Genomic DNA, 22,534 nt, shown 5'->3' on the forward strand with positions numbered 1-22,534 from the left:
GTTCTTTAGCGATTATTATAATTATTGTATCAACTTTTTCAAAATACGCTTAACGTCAATAATGTTTTCTGAATATCGTGAAGATATCTAATCTTTCCTCCATGAATCCTTGAAAAGTTATTTTGAGGGGTTTCCAGCTCGCTCCGAAGCTTCTTTATACCGTATGATGAAAAATACTTAAAAAAATTGACAAAAGGCTGTAAAATTCATCAGGGCAAATGGACGATAAGCCGAAAGGATATAAAGCCAAGGTCATAAAGCGAACAAGGGGCCAAATCATAGATAGAAAACGTTAGACTGGATTGGTCATCATATGGTAGATTTCACCCAAGGACACTCATGTGACATCCTTATGACTGCATGTGCATGTCTATCCCGTTTTATGTTACCAATTGCCAACACAACTGACCCCTTCAATTGTTAGCTTAGACAAGGATCTGCATAGGGTAAACTACTGGGAATGAAGAGGTCCGTTGTGCTGGCGATTGCTAATATCAAACGAGATGGGCATCCTTTTGGCCTGATGAGTTTTAAAGCCTTTTGTCGAGTTGAGGAGTACCTTACATTAGATCTTAAGAAGCTTGAGACTTTACTAAAGCCTTATTCAAGAAACCATGAGTTCTATATATTTAATAACTTGTCAATAATAGAAAACCAAAAAAAAAAAAATAAATATCACTTTACGTTGTATCGGCAGCAACTTTCTACTCATTTAGGGGAGAGGAAGGCTATATGCGCATATTAAGGAAAGCACTCATTTTCTCCTATACTCCAAAAGATAGGAGTCTGAAAACTATATGCACATGAGCGGACATCTGTTTTATATACGTTAGTGCAGTTTTTCTGTTAAAATCTCTTACAGTTTTTGTGAAAATAATTTTATAATAAAATAGCCGATTTCCGAAACTGGCGGGCTAAATGCGCATATTTATGTTTTTAGCTATATTTCATTACCACTTGCATTATTTTGATATTATTTAATTCAAAATGGTAGAAACGGATGTTAAGCATACGTCAAGGCCGAAATTTTGGTGAAATTTTTTACATCACTAGTTCTTTTGCATGAAACATAGTTAAGTATGCCATATGGCCATATTTCAGGGTAATATTTTGTTCATATTGTATTTTTATCGGATCAGTAGGAAGTTCTTATTTTTTCGCTGTAAGATCGTGATTTGAGCGTAGATTTCATGTTTAAATGATAGAAAGTAAAAAATTTATAAGACTAATCTATTTTTCTTGATATAGGCATTTAACCTGCCTTGATATGGGCATTCAGAACTTGTCTCTTATTCCAATATCTTATCATTTACAACTTTGCCAAAAGCTTCGATTTGTTGAATTTCCGATTTCCAGATGAATAAGAAAGAAAAACCACTAAAATTTTTGTTTACAGAATCTGTATGCACAATAATTAAAGTTCAATATTTTATAACAAAACTGACAAAAATTTTGTTTGAATTTTTAAATTTTATATAATAATTTAATTTTTTAATGCCATGTGTTAAAAGCGTATTACCCTCAAACTGCACTAATTATATATGATGAATCTCCAGCCATATCGTCAATCGGCTGTATGCGCATATTACCTAACATGCGCATTTAGGAACACTTCCCCCTATACTGTTTTGATGTCACTTGACTCTGTAACCAGCACTGCACAGTGGGTCGTGTAGTCCATCCCTTCAAGTCTCCAAGGGGTGCTTAACGATATGTTGACAATACGATTCCATCGGAAAGGATGTCACGTTAACCAACGCATCGACCACTAGAGAGTTTTGATGAGTAGGGGAAAGGTTTCCTAAATGGGCCTATCGGGTTAAATGACCCTACGGCTGTTTGATGAAATGGCTGACTAGACAGCTTATCTGACCAATGCATTTTGAGGGTGATACGCTTAGAACATAAGGCAAGAAAGAATTTTATTAATTTACAAACTCAAAAAAATTTAAAAAATCGTACAAGGTTTTGATACATTTTGATGTAATATTTCGACTTTTAAAAATTATACGTAAAGAAGCTTAAAACAAAAACTAGGATGGTTTTTGTTTCTTACTCAAATGAACATAAGAAATTAAACATATTTCAGCTTTTGTGGAGGTTTAATAATGATTAGATAGTGGAATAATAGAGTGTTTTTGTATGCCCCCATCATGTTTGTAAAATGCCTCTATCATAAAATAACAGGTTAAAATAGAATAAATAAATGATTTTTATCATTGAGATTGAGAATTGAAGATCTAAAAACAGATTTGATAAAGTTTTTCTCATGAATGAACTGCCTCCATAGTATGGCAACCCTAACTTTTGTTTTATTCCATAAAATTATAATACTTATAAATATTTTTAAAACTTCAGCTTTGTCGTACGAAAATTATTACTTTTTAGCAGTTTCAATGGAATTATACGGAAATATTGCCCAAAAAAAAGAAATTTTGTTCTAAACATAAATAGGCGCATTTAGCCCGCACGGTTTGAGATTCGACATTTTAGACAACATTTATAATAAAATCATTTTCTTGGAAACAGAAGAAAATTTTAACATAAAAATTACTCCAATGTATAGAAAACAGATGCCTGCACACGTGTATATAGTTTTTGAACACATATTCGATGTGATCTTCGATTAAATCAGTGTTCTGCTTAATAGGCGCATATAGCCCGCTCCTCCCCTATTGAAATCATCGATGTTCCACTCCATTTGAAATGTGATGTGATTTGATAGTAGGCACTGAAAAAAAACTTAATTTATATTCCAGAAACCAAAGCCAGCCGTTTAACGCAACCGTCCCGGTTGGTCCTATCCTGATGCTTTTCCATCCCGTCGGAAGGTTTTTCCCACGCGCTCCGAAACAACGAAGAATCTCGGTTGTCAGCGTTGTCACACTGATTCGAGGTTGTTGTTTTTGTTTTCTTCGCTCCATCCCTTGGTCCAACTCCTGCATAATGCGGAGCAGCGCGACGTGCGACGCGCGCGAGAGCGAAACATAAAGTGTCAAAAGGCAAGTTATTTACTTACCCCTTGGTGGGATTGTGTTTTTTTCATTTTTTTTTTCTTATGCTTGACATGTTTTCCGTTATCTCTAGTAGGAGTTTAGGTTGACTTGATTGTTGTGTTTTTTTTTCTTTCGTTATGTTTTGCATTACGGTGCGGAGCGAACCGCTGACGACACGCTTCTTTTTTCGGTAGGTGTGGTATATGAATCGATGCGAGAGTATCCTCATTGCTCTCGCCTGTGAGAGCACATGCGCTTCGCATTGAAGTTGAGAGAGAGCACAGCTCTAGAATAATGGATTGTTAACCAAAGGCAGACGGTGAATCAATCAAAACAATCCCCTTGAACTCGAAGTAGGGGAAATCGCGTTGATAAACGAAAGAGAGAATATCAAAAGAGAGTTCAAAGAGAGAGTACGGTGCGCACGTGTTGTGGAATAAGCTAGGGATGCGAGGCTGCAACTTGCAGCAAGCGAATCAAGCGAATGGTGCAAAGGACATTGAGGAAGACGGCGATAACGAGCGGCTGATGAATCTTTGCTAGCGCAAGCCATTCAGTTAGTCAGTAAACGTTAGAACGTCGCGTCGAGCGGAAGCCGGTTTGTCTAGGACGGAGGACCTTTCGCCGAATCGGTTCATTGAAGTATCTCCCTGATAGCGATTTTTGACGGAAAAGCGACGAACAGGTGTTTCGGAAGTTACTGTAGTTATTGACGACTGTGCCGCGGCTATTGATAACACGTCTCTTTTCGGTTACCACGAGGAGGAGGAATTCGCTCGCTCAATCGAAACGTGAGTCTGCTGCCGGCGTGTGTAAACAAAACAAAACAAGCGCGATAACGCGGAGTATCAACAGCAACAAGCTACGGAAAACGGCCGCTTGAAGAGTCAACAACAGTAGATCAGTGTCCAATTAATTACCGTTTATCACTTGCCTAGATGAGCTGTGCACAACGAGTACAATTATAATTAAAAACAAATCATCGGGCGGCTGACGGACGACGGTTTGTTGCGGGCTAGTTAGTTGCCGGATTTGTTCGTACATTTTAATTAGACGATTGCGATAAGGTTCGCATCGCAAGTGAGTGGTGGTTTAAAAGAAAAAGCAAAATCTTGTTGCAGCACTTGAAAAAAAAACACCATCCGATCTAAAAGAATGCTATAATTGTTCAAATATTTGGCTAACCCAAAAGTAAAAACAACATCAGATAGAGATAAATGACACTTATATTTTTTCCTGCTTCTGACATCTGGTGGTGGTGAAGAATGCGTCAAGTGTCATCCGAACGAATGTAAACTGCCACTGCTTGCTGGAGGAAACCGAAAATTTATTAGCACTCGGAAACAACGACAACAACATAGTAGGCCCCGAAAGAGAAGAGTTGAAAAAAGTTAAACCGCAGTGTCAGTTACAGAAGAGATCAAGTAAAATCAACAGCAAAAAAAAGTAAATAACGCGTATGCTTTCGCGAGTTATTTTAATTGGTAAAACAACAACCGCGAGCAATTTTAGCAACAGCAGTGGTTGCCATTTCCGAAGTTCAACTTAAATAGCTTCTTCTCAAGTTGCTAAGTGCGTGTTTGATGTGAAACATCGTGAGTGCGAAAGAAAAAAATACCAGAAAAAAGTTGCAAATTTGCACCCGTTATTTGTCTTAGTGTGTGTGAGTAGTGAATCAACATTTGAAATTAAAGCAAAGGGGAGCTGTGCGGGTTGCAAAAACGTCAAATCAAAGAAGCAAACGTCGACGACGTCGGTGTAATTCGATCACAAAACCAATAGCTGGCCTGAAGAAGACATCAACCGACCGACCGGGCCAATTTGGATCACGCGGAAGGAATTTCGCACGCCGCAGTTCGACCTCAAAATAGTTGCCAACAGTAGCCAGTTATCCGTAAGTTTTGCCACAATTCGATTTGTCGGACGTAACACAAAATGTCTCAAACCAACCTATGGGGAAAATTCGATGGGAATTTCTTAACCCGATAAAGCCAACAAACGTAGTTATTTTCGAACGCAGAATTGTGCGGAGGAAAGGAATTTGCAATCAAAGCCTGCCTAGTTAGGGCGCAACATCAGTTTTAGTAGGCGGTGGAATGTATGACGGTATAATTTACTGCCATTCCTGGTTGGATTGCTTTGATCTCTCTGCCTGACAATTAGACAACCTATTGCTTGATGTATTTCAAGTTCGGATAATAATCTTCAAACTGATGTGAATTCTTAATCGGAATTTTGAATCTGAATTCTGATCCTGAATCCTGGATTTTGAATTCTTGAATCTGAATTCTGAATCTAAATTCTGAATTCTGAATATGAAATCTGAATCTGGGTTCTGAATGTGGATTTTGAATCTGAGTTCTGAATTAGAGTACTGAATTTCAAATCTGAATCTTAATTCGGAATCTGAAATCTGAGTTCTGGATCTTTATTTTGAATGTGAATTTTGAATCTGAACTTGATCTCTGAATTCTGAATTCAGAATCAGAATTCAGAATCAGAATTCAGAATCAGAATCAGAATTCAGAATCAGAATTCAGAATCAGAATTCAGATTCAGAATTCAGATTCAGAATTCAGATTCAGAATTCAGATTCAGAATTCAGATTCAGAATTCAGATTCAGAATTCAGATTCAGAATTCAGATTCAGAATTCAGATTCAGAATTCAGATTCAGATTCAGAATTCAGATTCAGAATTCAGATTCAGAATTCTGAATTCTGAATTCTGAATCTGAATTCTGAATCTGAATCTGAATTCTGAATCTGAATTCTGAATCTGAATTCTGAATCTGAATTCTAAATCTGAATCTGAATCTGAATTCTGAATTCAGAATTCTGAATTCAGAGTTCTGAATCTGAATTCTGAATCTGAATTCTTAACCTGAATTCTGAATCTGAATTCTTAACCTGAATTCTGAATCTGAATTCTTAACCTGAATTCTGAATTCTGAATCTGAAATCTGAATTCTGAATCTGAATTCGGAATTCTGAATCTGAATTCTGAATTCTAAATATGAATTCTGAATATAAGTTCTTAATCTGAATTCTGGGTTCTGAATCTGGATTCTGAATCTGTGTTCTGAATCGGAATTCGGAATCTCACTCACCAGAATCTTAATTCTGAATGTGAATTTTGAGACTAAACTTTGTCTCTGAATCCTGCATCTGTAAAATGAATTCTGAATCTGGATTCTGAATCTGAATTCTTAAATTGAAGTCTGAATCTGAATTCGTAATGTGAATAATGAATCCTCTCTCTGAATTTAAATTTTTCGTTTTAAGTTTTAATCAGTATTCTGAGTTTTGAATCTGAACTTTGACTTAATGTGTTCTTTTCTGAATTTGAATTCTGAGTTTAGGTTGTGAATCGGAATCGAACTTGCATTTTTGGCCTTTAATTTGCATCATTTTCGTAAGCCGTTCGCCTTATTTAATTGCATTTCCTGATCCTGAACAAGATTGGATGGATTCCCAAATACATCAACGTAATGTACAATCAATGTAATTCCTCCAAATTAGTCGAATCCATCATTATAGATACAAAAACCGTCTCTAATCGAAGGCACAACAACCACAACCCCCTTCGTGAGACGAAGCCGAAGCAGAAAAGCGCCGAACGCAGAAATGCAATTTCTGTATAATTTAATTTTTCGCAAACAATGCCACGAATTAGTTCCAATCATTCACGCACTTGCCGCCACAAGTTTGTCCTGTTTCGAAACAGGGAAACAACAACGGCAAGAAAAACAACGGCGACTAAATGTACATTATCGCTTTATACCCATTTATTTAGATGGGATTGAGGGAAGGTCGAGATAGACGGTTTGGTCCTTCGAGCTGGATTGTGCGTTGGTTGGTCGAAAAAAGGGTCCCCCGAAAGTTCAAAATGCAATTAGCCTCTCCGGCTTTCCGTCTCTATCTAGTGGGAGATTTATTTAAAAAAAAACCTTTTTTCGTTGTTTTTGTTTTGGTTGAGCCTAGACTTCTCCCGCCAATTGAGGTGATGAGTTCTTTACAGAATTACCGCGGCTGGCAGATAACCACCACTCGAAGTTTGGGAAAACATTACTCGAAGTGAAAAAAAAAATAGATTCGTTAATTGGGTTTTGCTCCCTTGTGGTGTCCTTTTATCGTTCTTTCCCTTAACCAAATTCCGATTCAAATGTAAACAGAAATATGATTTTTTTTTTATTTGCTATCGGTAGATGCATTTATACGCTGGGGGTCTATTTTGAACCCCACTGGAAAGATTATTCTGATAGGATTTACCACCCACTTAGACAATTTATCGGTAAATCAAGTGTCGCCGAATCGTTGACTTGATACCGGTCCGATGTTCAATTGTCGGGGGTTCAAATTCTGATGGGGTTTTTAACATGGGAATAGTTATCGTCAAATCAATTGAAAACTATGGTTGTTTACAACAACATTTTCGATTCCTTCAGGAGTCATCTTGGAACCTCCCTGCGGAGCAAACATTACGTAAGATCTTCACACTGATTGTTCCAAACAAACAATCGATCTATTTTTCCTTTACCTACACCTCTTTGTTCAGCTCTTTCTTCTCCATTAGCCGAAGAAATCTCACACGCGTCGGTAAAACGAGAACGTACGACGACGACGATGCAATTAAAATTAACGAGCTGGGCCTACTTTGTCGTTCGGTTCGGGAAGCCTCGGGAAGTTACCCTTTTTTTAATGTAGATTTTTTTTCTTACGTTTTTCCTACGACGAAATTGCACAGCATCCTTCGATTCTTCCAACCATTTACCATTTGAAATTAAAATTTCTATTTAAATTTAGGATTTCCTATTATGTTCGGCTTATTACATTTTAGGTACGGGTTCCTAGAGATTTTTTCGTTTCTTTTGAAGGGTTAGCTCTAATCTAGCTGGAATAGAATGGGGTGACGAATTGTTGTGCTCCCGATTCTGTGTGTTTCTACGCAGAGATGATGATGGTTCAACCCTCGACGCAATCAGTGAATTTTTAATTGGATTTATTAATTGAAATTTTTCTACTGCTGCGGGACTTTTGATGGTTGTAATTCAAGAAAAAATCTTATCCTTTTTTCCACAATCGGTTTTAATTAGAGAAAAGAAGCCGACGAACACAAATCAAATGCCCAAGTGCTATTCGTTTGGTTGGAATCAATTAAATTTTATTTAACTTTACTCAAAGACATTTGTTGATCGAAAAAAACACTCGTTAGAAATTTGTTTACCATCCGCGAGAACCCGGTTGAAATATCAAATCAAACCTCACTTAAAAATATTATTGGTTCCCGCTTATCAACCGAAAGCAATGGCAAAGCTGATTGATTGGTTGATTGATCGTTTGACAAAGCATAATCGAGTAAATAAACAATACCCAAACAAGCCACAGTCAGCCGAACAAGTGGCCAATACAATAATGGGCCCATTCATTATCGTTTGTTTACACTCAATGGTTCGGTTCATCTGCTCCGCTGCTTGTTGCTGCTACCTACTTGGTAGGACTATTTAGCTGTCGGTTTGTTTTGAGTTGTGCCGGCCGGTGTTTCCCTTAATGTTTTGATTTGCTCCCTCGCCTCTTTCGTTTCGCCTTCGGGATTTTTTCATCTGTTGAGATTCATCAGCCACTTAGTTTTTATCGTTTAAAAGGATTTGAACAGTCAGTAAATTCTTGGTTTTAATTATTGTGAAATTGTTTTCTTTTAATTTGTTTGTTTTGTTTCGATAAAGTTTTGTACTTCCTCTAAATTTTAGCATACAATATGCCAATCATTGTGGGTTGGATTATTTCTAATAATATCCCAGATCGAAAAATCGGTCGGGTTTTGGTCCGTTCAACCCGTGAATCGGTCCGAAAACAGACTAGAAAACCGACTAAATTCGGACCAACTTAGTGCTCTGGTGATAAATACAAGTAAACTGTCAAAACAGTTGGTCCGGATTTCCAGACCAAATTTGGTCCGGATTTCCAGACCAAATTTAGTCTGGCCTTGGTTTTTGTTCTTAACTATGCTTTAAACAAACGATTTCAAAAAACTTACCTGAGAAAGTTTTTGGAAGAAATTTGATTCGCTTTCCGTCGAGAATGGTACCAGTAAAAAAATGACATAAAAAACATGATTGCTATGATTGACACCGCGGGGACTTTTCGAAACTAGACGACACGTCGTGCAAATTTGGTCATGAAAAACTGACCGAATTCAAACCAAATCTGGACCGATTTGAACTGTCAGGTCTTGTCTTCAACACTGCTTTTAGCAGCAGGAAAATGGTCCGGAAAATCGGACGTTTTTTAACTGACAAGCTTTCTTATGACAATAATCGGTCCGATTGTCAGACGCGCTCCAATCCGGATGTATTCTTTTGTTTAGTGGGAAGCACCCAGTCAATAAACTAGGTCCGAAATCGAACGATTTTTTCAGCTCCTCCAGCAAAATTGGCAAAAATAGGACCAACTTCTAACCATTTTTTCTTATTGAACAATCCCAAGCAAGAATCAAAAATTCCAGCGATACTTTTCAATGGAACAAATGATCAACTTACCAATCGAACTGCAAGTAGTAGTAAAACGATCTTTCTTGATGCAGGATTTTTTTTTCTGCTGACTGTCGTTCCTAGATTAGCACCACTCGATACGCTCAAATTGCACCCACCAACCAACCGTCTACGAGCTGCCGCTACATGTGCCACTTGAATTTGCACTTTTTACCGCCGAGTGAGTGACATTAAAGGATTTCTGTTACTTTGCAAAAACAACAAAAAAATGTAAAAAAAACGAAACCCATAAGCATCAACTTTCATCCTTCTTCTCGGATAACAAAACCCGTATCGTGTCGTTGTCGACGTTCGTCGTCATCAGGGAAAAAACAAATGCAAAAATGCATCGTAGCAAGCTGCATGCGGTTGCGGTTTAGGATTTAAAAAAAAAATGTATGGCGTTCCACTACAAAAAGCAAAATAAAACGGGATCAACACACCGAGAAAAATCATCGTTTGAAAACTAATATCATAACGCGAGCAAAGCAAATAAAACTATCAAATCAAAGCGCGGAGAAGTGGATTGGCTTTTTTGAATGTTGAAGGAGAATCAAACAAAAAATATCGCGGTTTTAGATTAGAAAACCATCCGGAAATAGAAGTTTGCTGATCGGGTTTGGGGTGCTAGACTTTTCGGTGCCTTCCAGTGTGCGGCAGAGAAACCGGGGTGATGTGCAATTTGTTGCTCAGGCGTGAAACGATAACACCGACAAAGCTTCCCTCTTTTTGTTGTGTTTTCCCTGTAACATGCCGTTCGGCACTGGATGCATGCTTGATGTGCGACGATGCACTTTTCGATGCACCACACCATATTCCGGGATCTGGAATTTATGTATGTATGCCGGGGACCCATCAGGGTTTCCGGTATCACACATCACACATAGTTGGATGGAGCTGGCTGGTTGGGCCATCATCAACGAGCTGTTCTCGTCTAGGAGAAGCTGGATAGGAAAACAGTAGCCTACTATGCATGACAGATGGCAGCAGCAGCGTATCATGATGACGGGGCTTGGCTGGCGATACACTTTCTTGTGGTTTTTGTTCCGGGGTTTTGTTCTCGGTAAACGATACCGATACGTGTGTAAACGATTATTTGTCAGCTGGAAAGAACAGCGTGAAAGGAGCTAAATGGAATGAGAAAAGCAGAAATGGCAGTTTAATTTTTTTCTAAGCTAGACTGAAGACTTTGGATTGTACGAATCACAAACGAAAATTGTTTCGATTTTCAGATTGGAGCTTAAAGTTAGAAGAACGAATCTGAGTAGAAGTTATCAGGTTTTATTTTAAGATTTCAGCAACGTAGGAAATTTCAAGAGGAAACTGATTGTGTTGGAGTATTATATAACTAAATGTCATTTTGAAGCTTGACTTATTTAAAGGTGAAAATTCTCTGTTAGGCATACCTTGAATGTCCTATTTTAACTATTTGGTTACTCGCTGTTGTGTTTAGAGGCTTATTTATTGTATTTCTTGTCATCTTTTGGAGTAGGTATGAAATCCATCGCAATACAAACCCCCTATCGTTTATACTTGAATATTTGGTCCTTCGAGCCGGATTACGGATATATTATTTCCAAGGCGTGCTTCTAAGTTTTGGTAGCTTGGTTAATGGTGACGAATATTCAGTGAAGATGTAAGATAGTGATTGTTATTAGCGTTCCAAATTTTTATATTTTCTCGTTCCAACTATTAGGTTATGTCGCTTAAAGATGAACCATCATGCCATCTTTTCATTGAAAACCAAGCAGAATCCTCGAAGATTAGTTGAAAAGTTAAAGATGAAAAACTTCTCATCCTGATTTCTTATAAACTGGATTGATCTTGAGATTTTTCTAAGGTGAAAATTCCACATTCAATGTTTACTTTCAATTATGAGGCATTGCGTTACAATATAGTCAATTACACTTCGGTTGAAATCCCATTTGTTTCCAAATTTTGGAAAAATATCCCTCGAAAAGTCTCTCTTTTAAAGGATGGTAAATAAATTAGAGATTCCTAATACCCAACTGGTTTGCTTGTTTGTTTCCACTTTCTTTCGGTTTCCCATCTTCCCAACCTAGGTCTGTTCCGGTTTAGCCGGCAACGATGCTTAAGTAATTTTATGCTTCTTTAGAGTTATTCAGAAAAAAATGAAGCAAAAAGTTTCCACCACATGGATGCTTTTATTTACGAAAACGTGTCGAAAAGCCCGAAAGAAAACAAACCGGAGAACTTCCGCATCCATTAGGATTATTCTGCTTCTTTTTTTTTTTCGTTGGTAATGATTCTTCTTCGACATCGAGGTGTTTGCCCAAGCGAATCGATTAAGGACCATTTTAGCATACAGCCAGCAAGAAACAAAGCTAATTGGCTCATTTACTTACCCAGATAACGCCGCAAAATGTCCAACCGAAATGCCTTGGCAGTCGATTTGTCTGGAGATAATTGGCCGCAGCTCATAATTTTCCTCAGCTTCCCAGCCAGTGGGATAAATCGAACCGTCTCCCTAGTTTGAAGATGTTTTTTTTGCCTTCTCGGTGCGCTACAAGTAAAAGAACCGTAACCAAAAATTACCATAATCTCTTTATAAATTACTCCCCCGAAGATTTTTTTTTCGTTCTTTCACCGTCGTCTTAGTCGCCGGATTCTTGGGAACAGATTTTCCGCCTGTGGTAGGCCACGACCACACGACCAATCAGAAGCTACTAGAATGTCGCAGCATGCTATCATCACGCTAGGGGTACTTGCTGGTATAAATACCACCCCTTGTGTGAAAGATCTGTCATTCAGTTGTCACACTTGCTTGAATAAACATATACTCTAGTTAGTCTCTAGTCTTTCATTCTTCTGGGAACACGACAAATTGGCGACGAGAACCTCGCAGGATCCCGATCAGAAGATGACCGAAATGGATATCAGAAACGCTATCCTCCGGCTCACCGATATCCTGGCCAACCAGCAGCAGCAGATTGCAGTTCTCCTACAGAACAACGCAGTTCCCCAGGCTGGAAGCGAGAAAATAATCGAGTCGCTGGCAACGGGAATTCAAGAATTCCGGTTCGACCCAGACGGCGGAATTTTCTTCGACTCCTGGTTTGCTCGGTACGAAGACGTCTTCAGGCAAGATGGGCAACATTTGGACGACGCTGCCAAGGTCAGGCTGCTCCTCCGGAAAGTCGATACGCAGTTCCACGAACGGTATCTGGACAGCATTTTGCCTAGTCACCCCCGAGACTTTGACTTTGAAACAACAGTGACAAAGCTCAAGCGTCTCTTCGGTCGACAAAAATCGCTGTTCAACGCACGGTACCAGTGCCTGCAGTACAAGAAGGACGACGCAGATGATTTCACCGCATACGCAGCTTCCATCAACAAAAACTGCGAGGCATTTCAACTCAACCGGCTTACTAGTGACCAGTTCAAAGCTCTGCGTTTCGTATGTGGCTTACAATCGCCACGGGACGCTGACATACGAACTCGGCTCATTAGTAAGCTCGAAGCCGAAGAAAGCGCCCCACCTGCCGAAGGTTGCCAGCTTACCCTGGACAAGCTGGTAGACGAGTGCCACAAGCTCATCAACCTGAAACAAGACACACAAATGGTTGAGAAGAAGGACCCCTCAATCAACGCTTTGTCCCTCCTTCCCAAGCCTCCCGGGAAGAAGACGATTCCGAAGACGCCTTGCTGGCTCTGCGGGGACTTCCATTACGTCCGTGAGTGCCCGTTCCAGAATTCCACCTGCGGAAAATGCAAACGCAGGGGCCACAAGGAAGGTTACTGTGCTTCAGCGGATTCCAGGAAGAAACCAACCAACGAGCATCATCCAAACATTCGGAAGATGAAAGGTGTCACTCTGGTGCAGAAAGTGGACGTTTCCAAGAGGCGCAAGTTTGCTGATGTTTATCTGAACGGTGTCAACGTCAAGCTCCAGCTGGACTGTGCTTCTGACATCACCATCATCTCTACGCAAACTTGGAAAACCATCGGAAAGCCAACAATCAACCAGACGAACATCGTTGCGACCAGTGCATCCGGAAATATGCTCGACGTTTTGGGTGAATTCAGCGCACAAGTAACCATCCGGAACGTCTCAAAACGAGCATGCATCTACGTCACCAACCATCCAGATCTGAACGTCCTTGGCATCGACCTCATCGATACATTCAACCTTTGGTCGATTCCCTTCGATTCACTGGACGGGTCCATTTCGAACTTCCCTTTGCAACCAACATTCGTCGCTGGGGATCATGTCAAGGCGAAAATTCGACAAAAGAGTTCGGTCAAATGGATACCTGGTAGAATCATCGAACTCAAAAACGGAGGGAAGTACACCGTACTGCTGGACAACGGTCGACTCATCAGATCTCACACCAATCAACTGAAGGCCTGGTTCATCGAAGCAGCAGCACCGGTTCCAACACCAAATCTTCCATTGTCGGTGTTGTTGGATGATTTCGTTTGAGCTCGTACGATCTTTCTTAAAAAAGGGAGATGTGGTAGGCCACGACCACACGACCAATCAGAAGCTACTAGAATGTCGCAGCATGCTATCATCACGCTAGGGGTACTTGCTGGTATAAATACCACCCCTTGTGTGAAAGATCTGTCATTCAGTTGTCACACTTGCTTGAATAAACATATACTCTAGTTAGTCTCTAGTCTTTCATTCTTCTGGGAACACGACACCGCCGAACATTGTGGGGGACGAAAAATTCCCATACATTTTCTCGGGGATCGTTTAGCGAAAGCCGGCTTTTATTATGAGAACAAGACGGTATCAACTGTTGCCGACGGCCCTTCCGCAAATCCGAAAGATGCGGGGGGACTCCATCTGATGGAGCAATTACTTATACTTGCCCTTCGTCTCGAGGTTTGTGGATGTCGGATTTTTTTCGATTCTTTTTTCCTACTGTCAGGAAGATTTGTTCCGGTTTCGGACAAGGGCGGAAGGAAGGAAGGAAGGAACTGTATCTTCATTTCCGCCGGATAGGGACAACAATCCCCGGGATCATCCTGTGAGTGAGGGGGCTTGATTTTTTTTGTTTTCTTTTGTTCCGTTAAATGGGAGAGTTATTTCAAGGGCTACTTTGGGTTTGTTTACCGATTATTCAAGTGTGGCTTGGCTTCGAAACAAAAGGAAGATTGGCGTGGGAGTTGATTTATGACAAAGAAATAAGATTATGTAAATAAAGTTACGAACTTTCATATCGACCACACTAGTCGAAACATAAAATAAAGTGTTTAGAAGTAGAAGAAACCATATTTCAAGTCATTTTTACGGATACATCCCTTCTTGCATCTGAGCAAAGTTATCTTGAGTATATGAAAAAAATATTAATAACTACCGTCAACTGGGGCAACATGCAACAATTTTCAACTTCAATGGCTTCTAAAAAACTTATGTTCACAGTTAATCCTACCTCTTTTGCATCAAAAGTTTTAAGGATGCTGGGATATCAAATTGGCGTAGTTAGAAAAATTATAGGTTTCTTCAGTTAATTTTAATTTTCTAAAAACATGCGATTTTTTCCCTCCTTAGAAAATGGGGTAACTTGCAACAAACTTTGTTTTTAATGAAAAATGTTATGAACACTTACAAAAATTTATAGTTTTTAATATATTGTAGATGCCTTAAAGACCATTACGCATGAAAATACCAATTGCAGTAGTTTTTGGGTCTGTTAAAACTAATTTTCACATTTTTTTTCTGAAAATAAGGATGCTGCATACATTTAGGGGTTAAATAATACTACGAAAAATTCTAAAAACTGAAATAATAAAAATAAATGTTTGGATGAATGAAATTTCAATGTTCACAAACGCGTGATGCAAAACATTCATATTCCAACACATGGAAACGAGATTTACAAGGTATTTCTTTGATTTGCATTTTGTTGCATTTTACCCCAGACACCTAACTGAATTTTAAAAATATTTATTTAAAAAAATTGGGTGATTGTTCGAAAAATATTTTTAGACCAACAATGTTGATACAACATGAGGAAACCAGTAAAAAGTTTGTAGATAATTTTATCAAGCCGATCCGTCATACTGGGTAAAGTTTTTTTCGGCATCAAAAAATGTTAAAATTTGTACATTTATTGCTCGATTTTTCAAATTTTACATAAAAATAAAAAAATTAAGAAAACTAGCTTAAAATGTGAGAAATTATGTCATCATCATTTTGTAATCATTAAAAGATAACTTTATTACAATACATTAAATTAAAAACTGATTCAATGTAGTGTCATATAAATGTTGCATCGAACCCAAATATAACGAGAGGCCCGACACGCTTCCGGTTTTAAGCAGGTGGCTTAAGCGCCACTTCCGTTTGGAAGACCACCTACCCTTTCTTATCTTGCCCAGCTGATGAGACTCGGTCGCGAGTTCCTTTTGATTCCCGATTTTGGGAAAGAAGCGGAGGGGACTCTAAAAAGGGATCCGTACTTCGACCCTTAAGGGCCGCCCCGAAGTCGAGACAAAACCCGGGAGAAATCCGTGGAAATGGGAGTTAGTCGTTCGTTACAAAGCAAGCTAGGGGTTCGAATCATCGGACAAGACCAAACCCGTTACCTGGACCAGAAAAGAAGGATCGATTGGATTCGCGGCCAATCTCCGCAGTAAAGCGACAAAGCAAATTAATCCCGAAACAACGAACAACGTGTGACTCCCTTTCCAGTTACCCCAATCAGACTATCATCGTTAAGTTTGTGCTTACAATTATTTGTTCGATTTATTGTCGATTCATGTGTGTTGTGTTGGTTTTACATTCTACTGTTAGGCCTAACAAACTTTCCCTCTTTCAAAACTTCTAACTAGCAGTGCATTTAGGTGGAGACGCTGGGTTTCTAACAAATTTTACTTGTTGATTTTGAGTCGAACAAATCATTTAATTTTGTTTTTTGTTGCATGATGCCCCGTTTGACGGTATTAAGGGAAAATTTGAGTATTCGCATGAAGCTTGCAGTTTTTATGCACAGAAAAATCTTTTAAAAAAAACGAAAAAATCACCTGTTAAAGTTAATCAAATTGATAACAGTGAAACGGTTTGAAACACAATTGCTGCGATTGAGCTGAGCGGTGAGTCTTTAGAAGAGAAAATAAACATTAAAAAATCCTGCTTGAAAGATAATTACCAAGAAATTCAAAAGGATTACTCATTTCCAAGACTTGTGAAGTTGGAAGTGCGCATTTGTAATTTTCACTAGTACTGGTCGAAGAGTCTAAAAGTATAGTCAGAAATCAACTGGTATCTTCGTACTTAATCTTTTCTCCTGTTGTCGGGAAGATTTCGTCTTGTATTTTCAAACGCAGAAAATTACAGAACGATCTCAGGACAGAAAAACACCACAGGAAAACTACTGTCAAATTCGCCTGTATGTTCGAAGCGGTTTTCTCCTGTGGAGTGCAGGAACGTTTCGTAGTTCTCCTGTAGGTTCGATACCGTTTCCCTTCAATATTTACATTGGGCGTGATTATCGTTCATTTTGTTCAATACCTGAAATTATCTTCTAATCTTCTTCTATCCTCCTATGGGTTAAAATCTTGATATGTTCTTGCTGGAAGAAAATAATATTCACCGATAAGGCCATAACAAATTAAATTATGTTAACTTCATAGATAAAAAATTAAAAAAACAGATTCAATGTTTCAAATCAATGTCCTGGCAATTCATTTAAAATTTTTGAAAGTAATGAAAGTAAATAGCTTTAAAATTAATAATAGGTAGCACACATCTCAATATTTCAAGAATACAAGAAATTGCCCTAATTTGAACCCTTTAAGTGGTGGTTTTTAAATAATCAAGATTTTCTCATAAATGGACGGGAGGTTCATATCTTTCAGGAAATTTATTTATAGTTCATGATATTATCTGCAAGTTTCAATGAAAATTTTCAACCTAGGTTACGCCGTTATTGAAAGATTTGCTAAGATACCTTTCATTGGATGTCTACAATTCTTATAAAATGTATTATGTTGATTCTGAATTCTTAAAAATGAACACAAACACATACAGGGTCTCAATGAAATTTGATGTTTCCTCGAAGAGATTCCTTTTTCTTAACTCTAAGCTTCCTACATCTTTCAAAGATATGATGGCTAGCATCTGACAAATGCTAAAACCCTCAGCCCACAGAAAGCGTACTATGTATGCCGTGACCGGGGTTCGATCTCATGCCCACTGGCTTAGTAGGCAATCCTCTACGACGCCACGAGCTGCGGCAAATTGTGTCCTAAAAATCAAAATCATACCTTTGTCGATTTTTTGGTATCTACACAAAGTTTTGAAGATGCCAGGTCTAAAACTGGAACATCAATATCAAAAGTCTCCTATTTTTTGACTCTTTACAAGTTTTCCGAGTTTATCATTGATTTTTTTTATATTTTAGACTTAAGGAAATTCATAGGAAATTCATATTCTTCACAGTCAAAAGTTTTTTTTTCTTAAAACTTTGGCTTGGACCGTGATTTTTTTTATTCACTCACGCTCTCCAAAAATCATGCTGTCTGATTTACTACCGATGAGGAGGTACATTATTTTTAAAATGTTGAAAATTTTATCAGAAGACTTTTTTTGGCAAAAAGCGGTGAGAGTTCATTGTATAGAATCAAACGAATAATTTACATTTTAGGACTAAAGTAGGCTCTAGGTCTCAAGTAGGAGCACTCACCCTACCAAATTATATTCTAAGTTAAAATTTCGTTCAAAACAGAAATAAAAGTGCACAGAAATTACTTACACTAAAAAAAATAACATTAGAATTTAAAAGATTAAAATAAATATACCTACTACCCTACACGTATGGTCCAAATGTTAAGTCAGAAAAAAATCAACAATTTAAAAAGAAATGTTTGGAAGATTGAAGATTTAATCAAAAAATCAATTGAGAATTTTTGACAAGGCAAACAAATTTTTAATTATTTTGCACCTAAGAAAAAATAACCAAGCATATAGCACAAATTTGATCTGGTAATAAAAAAGGAGAGTGTGTTCAGTGATTCAAATCAGAATTGATATATTATTTTACGATCAAATTCTCCCAACTATCAACATAAAGGGTAGGTAAAATTCATTTTTAGAATTTATAATAATTAAGTTTTATATTTTAAATAAAACATATTCGTTGAATATTAAAAATGTATATGTTTGAAAATTAGAATTTAAATTTAATAAGCAATTAGAAAGTGGTAAAAACAAATCAAATTTGGTTGTCAGCATTCGAAGAACCAAAATAACTGATTTAGAAAACATTACAGATCAAAATAAAATTTCAGATCAACGGTTACTATTTTGAATCATTTTCGCACTACCTATTCATAGATAAATCCTTAGTCGATGTCAATTTGACATTTTTCGCTTAAAATTGATACATCTCTCTGGTTTCACAACCAATTTATACAAAATTTTAAGTTTTAGAAACCTCGTGACTTAAATAACTGGTGAAAATAATTTTAGTGCGAAAATCACACGTTAATAAATACACTCAAAATCCTGTGCAAAGTTGAATTGAGGTGTTTGAAAATCTAAAAAAATTCAAATTGTCAGAAAGTTAAAAAAAAACAGCTTCATTTGAAAATGTGTTTCGTATTTTAAGAGTCTAATGACGCTATTATTTGTTAAATTATGGCAACTTTCCAATACACTTTTTAAAAATTTCTGCTGTAACTGAAACAGTTACAGAAATGTTTCATGACTTATATTTTTAAATTTTCGAATTTTTCCTTGGATCAAAATGATTGTTGTGCATGCAAGATTAGATTTTAATACTTTTGTTATTGGGAGTTGTGAGTCAGATTTTACCTTTGTAAGAGCAAGTTCACTGGTGTTGGGAAAAAGTGGTAGAAATTTTGACATTTTGAAAATTTTACCATGCAAAAACGTTTTCAAGATCTTGGGGCGTTGTATTTTTTTACAACACTGTTTCTATTTCAGCCGTATGTGATAGAAATATTGCTATTTTTGCATCACAGCATGCGAAAATACAACACGTGTTGTAAACAAAACTAGAAGGCCACAGATCTTGAAAATGTTTTTGCATGGAGCTGGCATACCTGGCAAATTCCGGGCATTTGATTTCTTTATTTTCGACCAAAAATCCGTGCAGTATCCGGGCAAATTCGGTCAAAACCCAGAAATTTCTCATAAAAAATGGGAGAAAAACTCGAAAAAAATATTTTTTAATCTAAACTTATCAGCAGATTTCAAATTGTGTTTTAGGATACCAAAAACCTTTAATGATTATTTTTTATAAAATTTGCTAAAAAAACATTGTGGACGCATAAATAAAAAAGAATGATATGGGATTCAATTCCGTTGGAGGCGAGCAAATTATCTTACGAGCTTATTATCTCAAATTACTTAAAAATTTCCAATCGTTACCGACGCAACCACAGTAACGACGTTGTTAAGCATTGACTCGCGAACGAATCAAAACAGGCAACAGAAGAGCGCCGTCTTAGTGAACTATTTACGATGATTTTTCGTTCTGTTTGTGTTGCCTAGCGTTCCATGTTGATTTTCTTCTCCCGATTTTCAGTTATTGTTTACTTCATCAATTATTCGCTTCGCAACTGAATCGATTCGTTCGCGAGTTGATTCGGCGCGACGCAAATCAACCTTACTGAATAGGACCCAGAATTAATGCTCAGGCTCAGACGCTTAAGGAACAATGTTTTTAGGAGGGACTTCCCTGGATACAGACTTAGATTCATATTTGAATAGTTTCGGCGATTCACGTTCACAGTAAGCGGGAATCTTCGGATTCGGTAATTTTTTTTTTACCGAAGTCTCAACCAGAGTGCCTCCAGTAGGGTGGGTGCATACTGAGGAAAAGTAGGCAAGGGGTACTAAAAGTTTCTCATTGGTGGGGGGTGGAGACGGTGCGCTTTTTGACAGCGAATTGTTCGCCTACCATGCCTACGATTACGATTGCCTGTCACAAGGGTCACAAGATGGACGATTCCGTGCATTGGTATAAGAACACACCTAGCTTTACCCGCCTTGGTCTCAACATGCGGAAAACCGATAATATTTACCAAAATACCGGTAATGTTTACCGAAAATACTGTTGAAAGCTCATCGATTTGGCACTTGCATTATCGAGTCAATTTTTTAAACGAAATATTTTAAATTAACCGTGATTTCGGTAAATTTTCTGATGAAAGTAAACTGCTTCTACAGACCACTCGGTAGTTTTGACCGGAAACCCCGTTGTTCTTATTAAAGAAATTTTGAATGTTCGTGCCTAGTTGCTGATTGTTTGGTAGTGTTTACTGGAAAACAGTGATTTATATTTTTCTTCAGAGCGTGAAATATGAAAATTCGCCAAATTTTAAAAAAGAACTTGTATTTCGTTCATTTTAATTGAAATCTGCCAGCGATCCTAATCTGAGGGTTCTTGAACGTTTCCCGAATTATCTCACGGTCGTTATTTGGTAGTCAACGTTTTTTTTATGTAAAACTACAACTATAGGTACACTGAAAGAATTAAAAAAACCCAGGTGACTAGATTGATTTTTTAATTTGTAGATATTTTTGTTAACAGATTTCAGATCTGACACTGGACCCATAAAGTTTATAAAATGCACTGTAAAAGATTTTTTACAGCACGCCTTAAATTTCAAATCGAAATATTAAAATAAAATAAGTAGAATCAGAACCTCAAACAGAATAGTGGATCTTTAAAATTAACCTTTGTTAAACATTATGAGTTTTTCTGGGGTTCGTAGTAAGTTTCAATCTAGTTCCAAGCTCATCAAGCTTAATTTTGCCGCGACATAACCTCAAATTCATTAACTACTGAACTGTGCTAATTAGATTAAACTACCGCGTGGTGCCGGTCTTTGATTGACTCAAGTTGTATTCTTTCGGCAGTTAAGTTTCTTGATTTCACACTGAACCCAAATTCACTCTTAAAATACACATGATTTTTCACTTAAAAACAAGGATCCAGTGATTTTCTTCCATTCAAGTGCGACATATACATTTCACTTGGCAGTCACTTAAATTTCAAGTGAATTCATCCACATTCACTTCAGTCGTCACTTGAATTTGAAGTGAGAAAAAATATTCACTTCCCCCATCACTTGAATTTCAAGTGAATGTCGGGTTGTAATTGTGTTTATTTTCAGAGTTCAAAATGGCAAATTCTAAAGAGCAGCGTTTAAAGCTCATGCTGGATTTGGATTTTCGCAATTCTTTAATAGGCGATTTTGGTGGTGGTTTGTGTTAAACGTGATATAAGAAAAAGTTATTTAAAGGTGTTATCATGTTTCAGCTTGTGGGTTGAACGGGACAGGTTTTTTGGTTTGCAGCAGGGAAGGTTTAGAAGTCGCACTATCCGCTGTTACCGATCTGCCTTGGGATTACGATGGAATTTTCCTTTCGCCATAAATTTATGGCGAAAGCGTAATGTAAGTATTTGAAATCGTAGTGCTGTTCGTTAAATGTTCTTTTATTTAAAAACGCGAGAGATAATTAACTAGAAACATACTTAGAAACTCAGATAAATTTCACTCGAACGTCCTAGTGTAATTCACTTGACCGGTCACTTAAGTGAATTCACTTGACCCATCACTTAAAATTCAAATGAAATTACGTATGGCGAGAATTTACTACAGATGTCACTTATTTTTTAAGTGAAAATTATTTTGGGTGCAACAAATCATAAAACCACCACCTAATCGTACACAGAAAAAATTATTTGCTGTAAAATTACGGCAAATATCCTGTAACAAAAAGGAGCAGGACATTTACTGTAAAATTACAGGTCGAAAAAAAAATTACGTGACATTTATTTTTAAAGTTCCATTTTTCTTACAGGTTAGATTTGAATTACAGGACTGTAATTTCAAATTGTATTTAATGAATATTTAGTTTTTCCCTTTTCATCTGAAGTATTAATTAAGAAACAAAATAGGTTATCAATAATTTTTTTTATTACTAACATCATCGTTGCATTTATTCAAATCACTACCGAATGTTTACAGAGCTACAAACAGCATTTTCCAGATTGGTTGCATTA

At 37.4% G+C, this 22,534-nt stretch overlaps 2 protein-coding genes across 2 annotated transcripts in view; both read left to right on the forward strand.

Moving 5' to 3' along the window:
* Positions 1-3,528: 3,528 nt before the first annotated feature.
* The window catches only part of LOC129755374 (LIM domain transcription factor LMO4.1), a 57,935-nt gene continuing 38,929 nt past the window's right edge, over positions 3,529-22,534 (forward strand). The window contains exon 1 of the mRNA XM_055751824.1: positions 3,529-4,890. The gene's annotated coding sequence lies outside the window, so the exon portion shown is untranslated. The remainder of the gene's footprint in view (positions 4,891-22,534) is intronic.
* On the forward strand, positions 12,406-13,968 carry LOC129758515 (uncharacterized protein K02A2.6-like). Its single transcript, XM_055756030.1, has one exon. The coding sequence runs from the start codon at positions 12,406-12,408 to the stop codon at positions 13,966-13,968; it is 1,563 nt and encodes a 520-aa protein (XP_055612005.1).

Source organism: Uranotaenia lowii, chromosome 1 (assembly GCF_029784155.1).
Source record: "Uranotaenia lowii strain MFRU-FL chromosome 1, ASM2978415v1, whole genome shotgun sequence".
NCBI classification, from domain to species: domain Eukaryota; kingdom Metazoa; phylum Arthropoda; class Insecta; order Diptera; family Culicidae; genus Uranotaenia; species Uranotaenia lowii.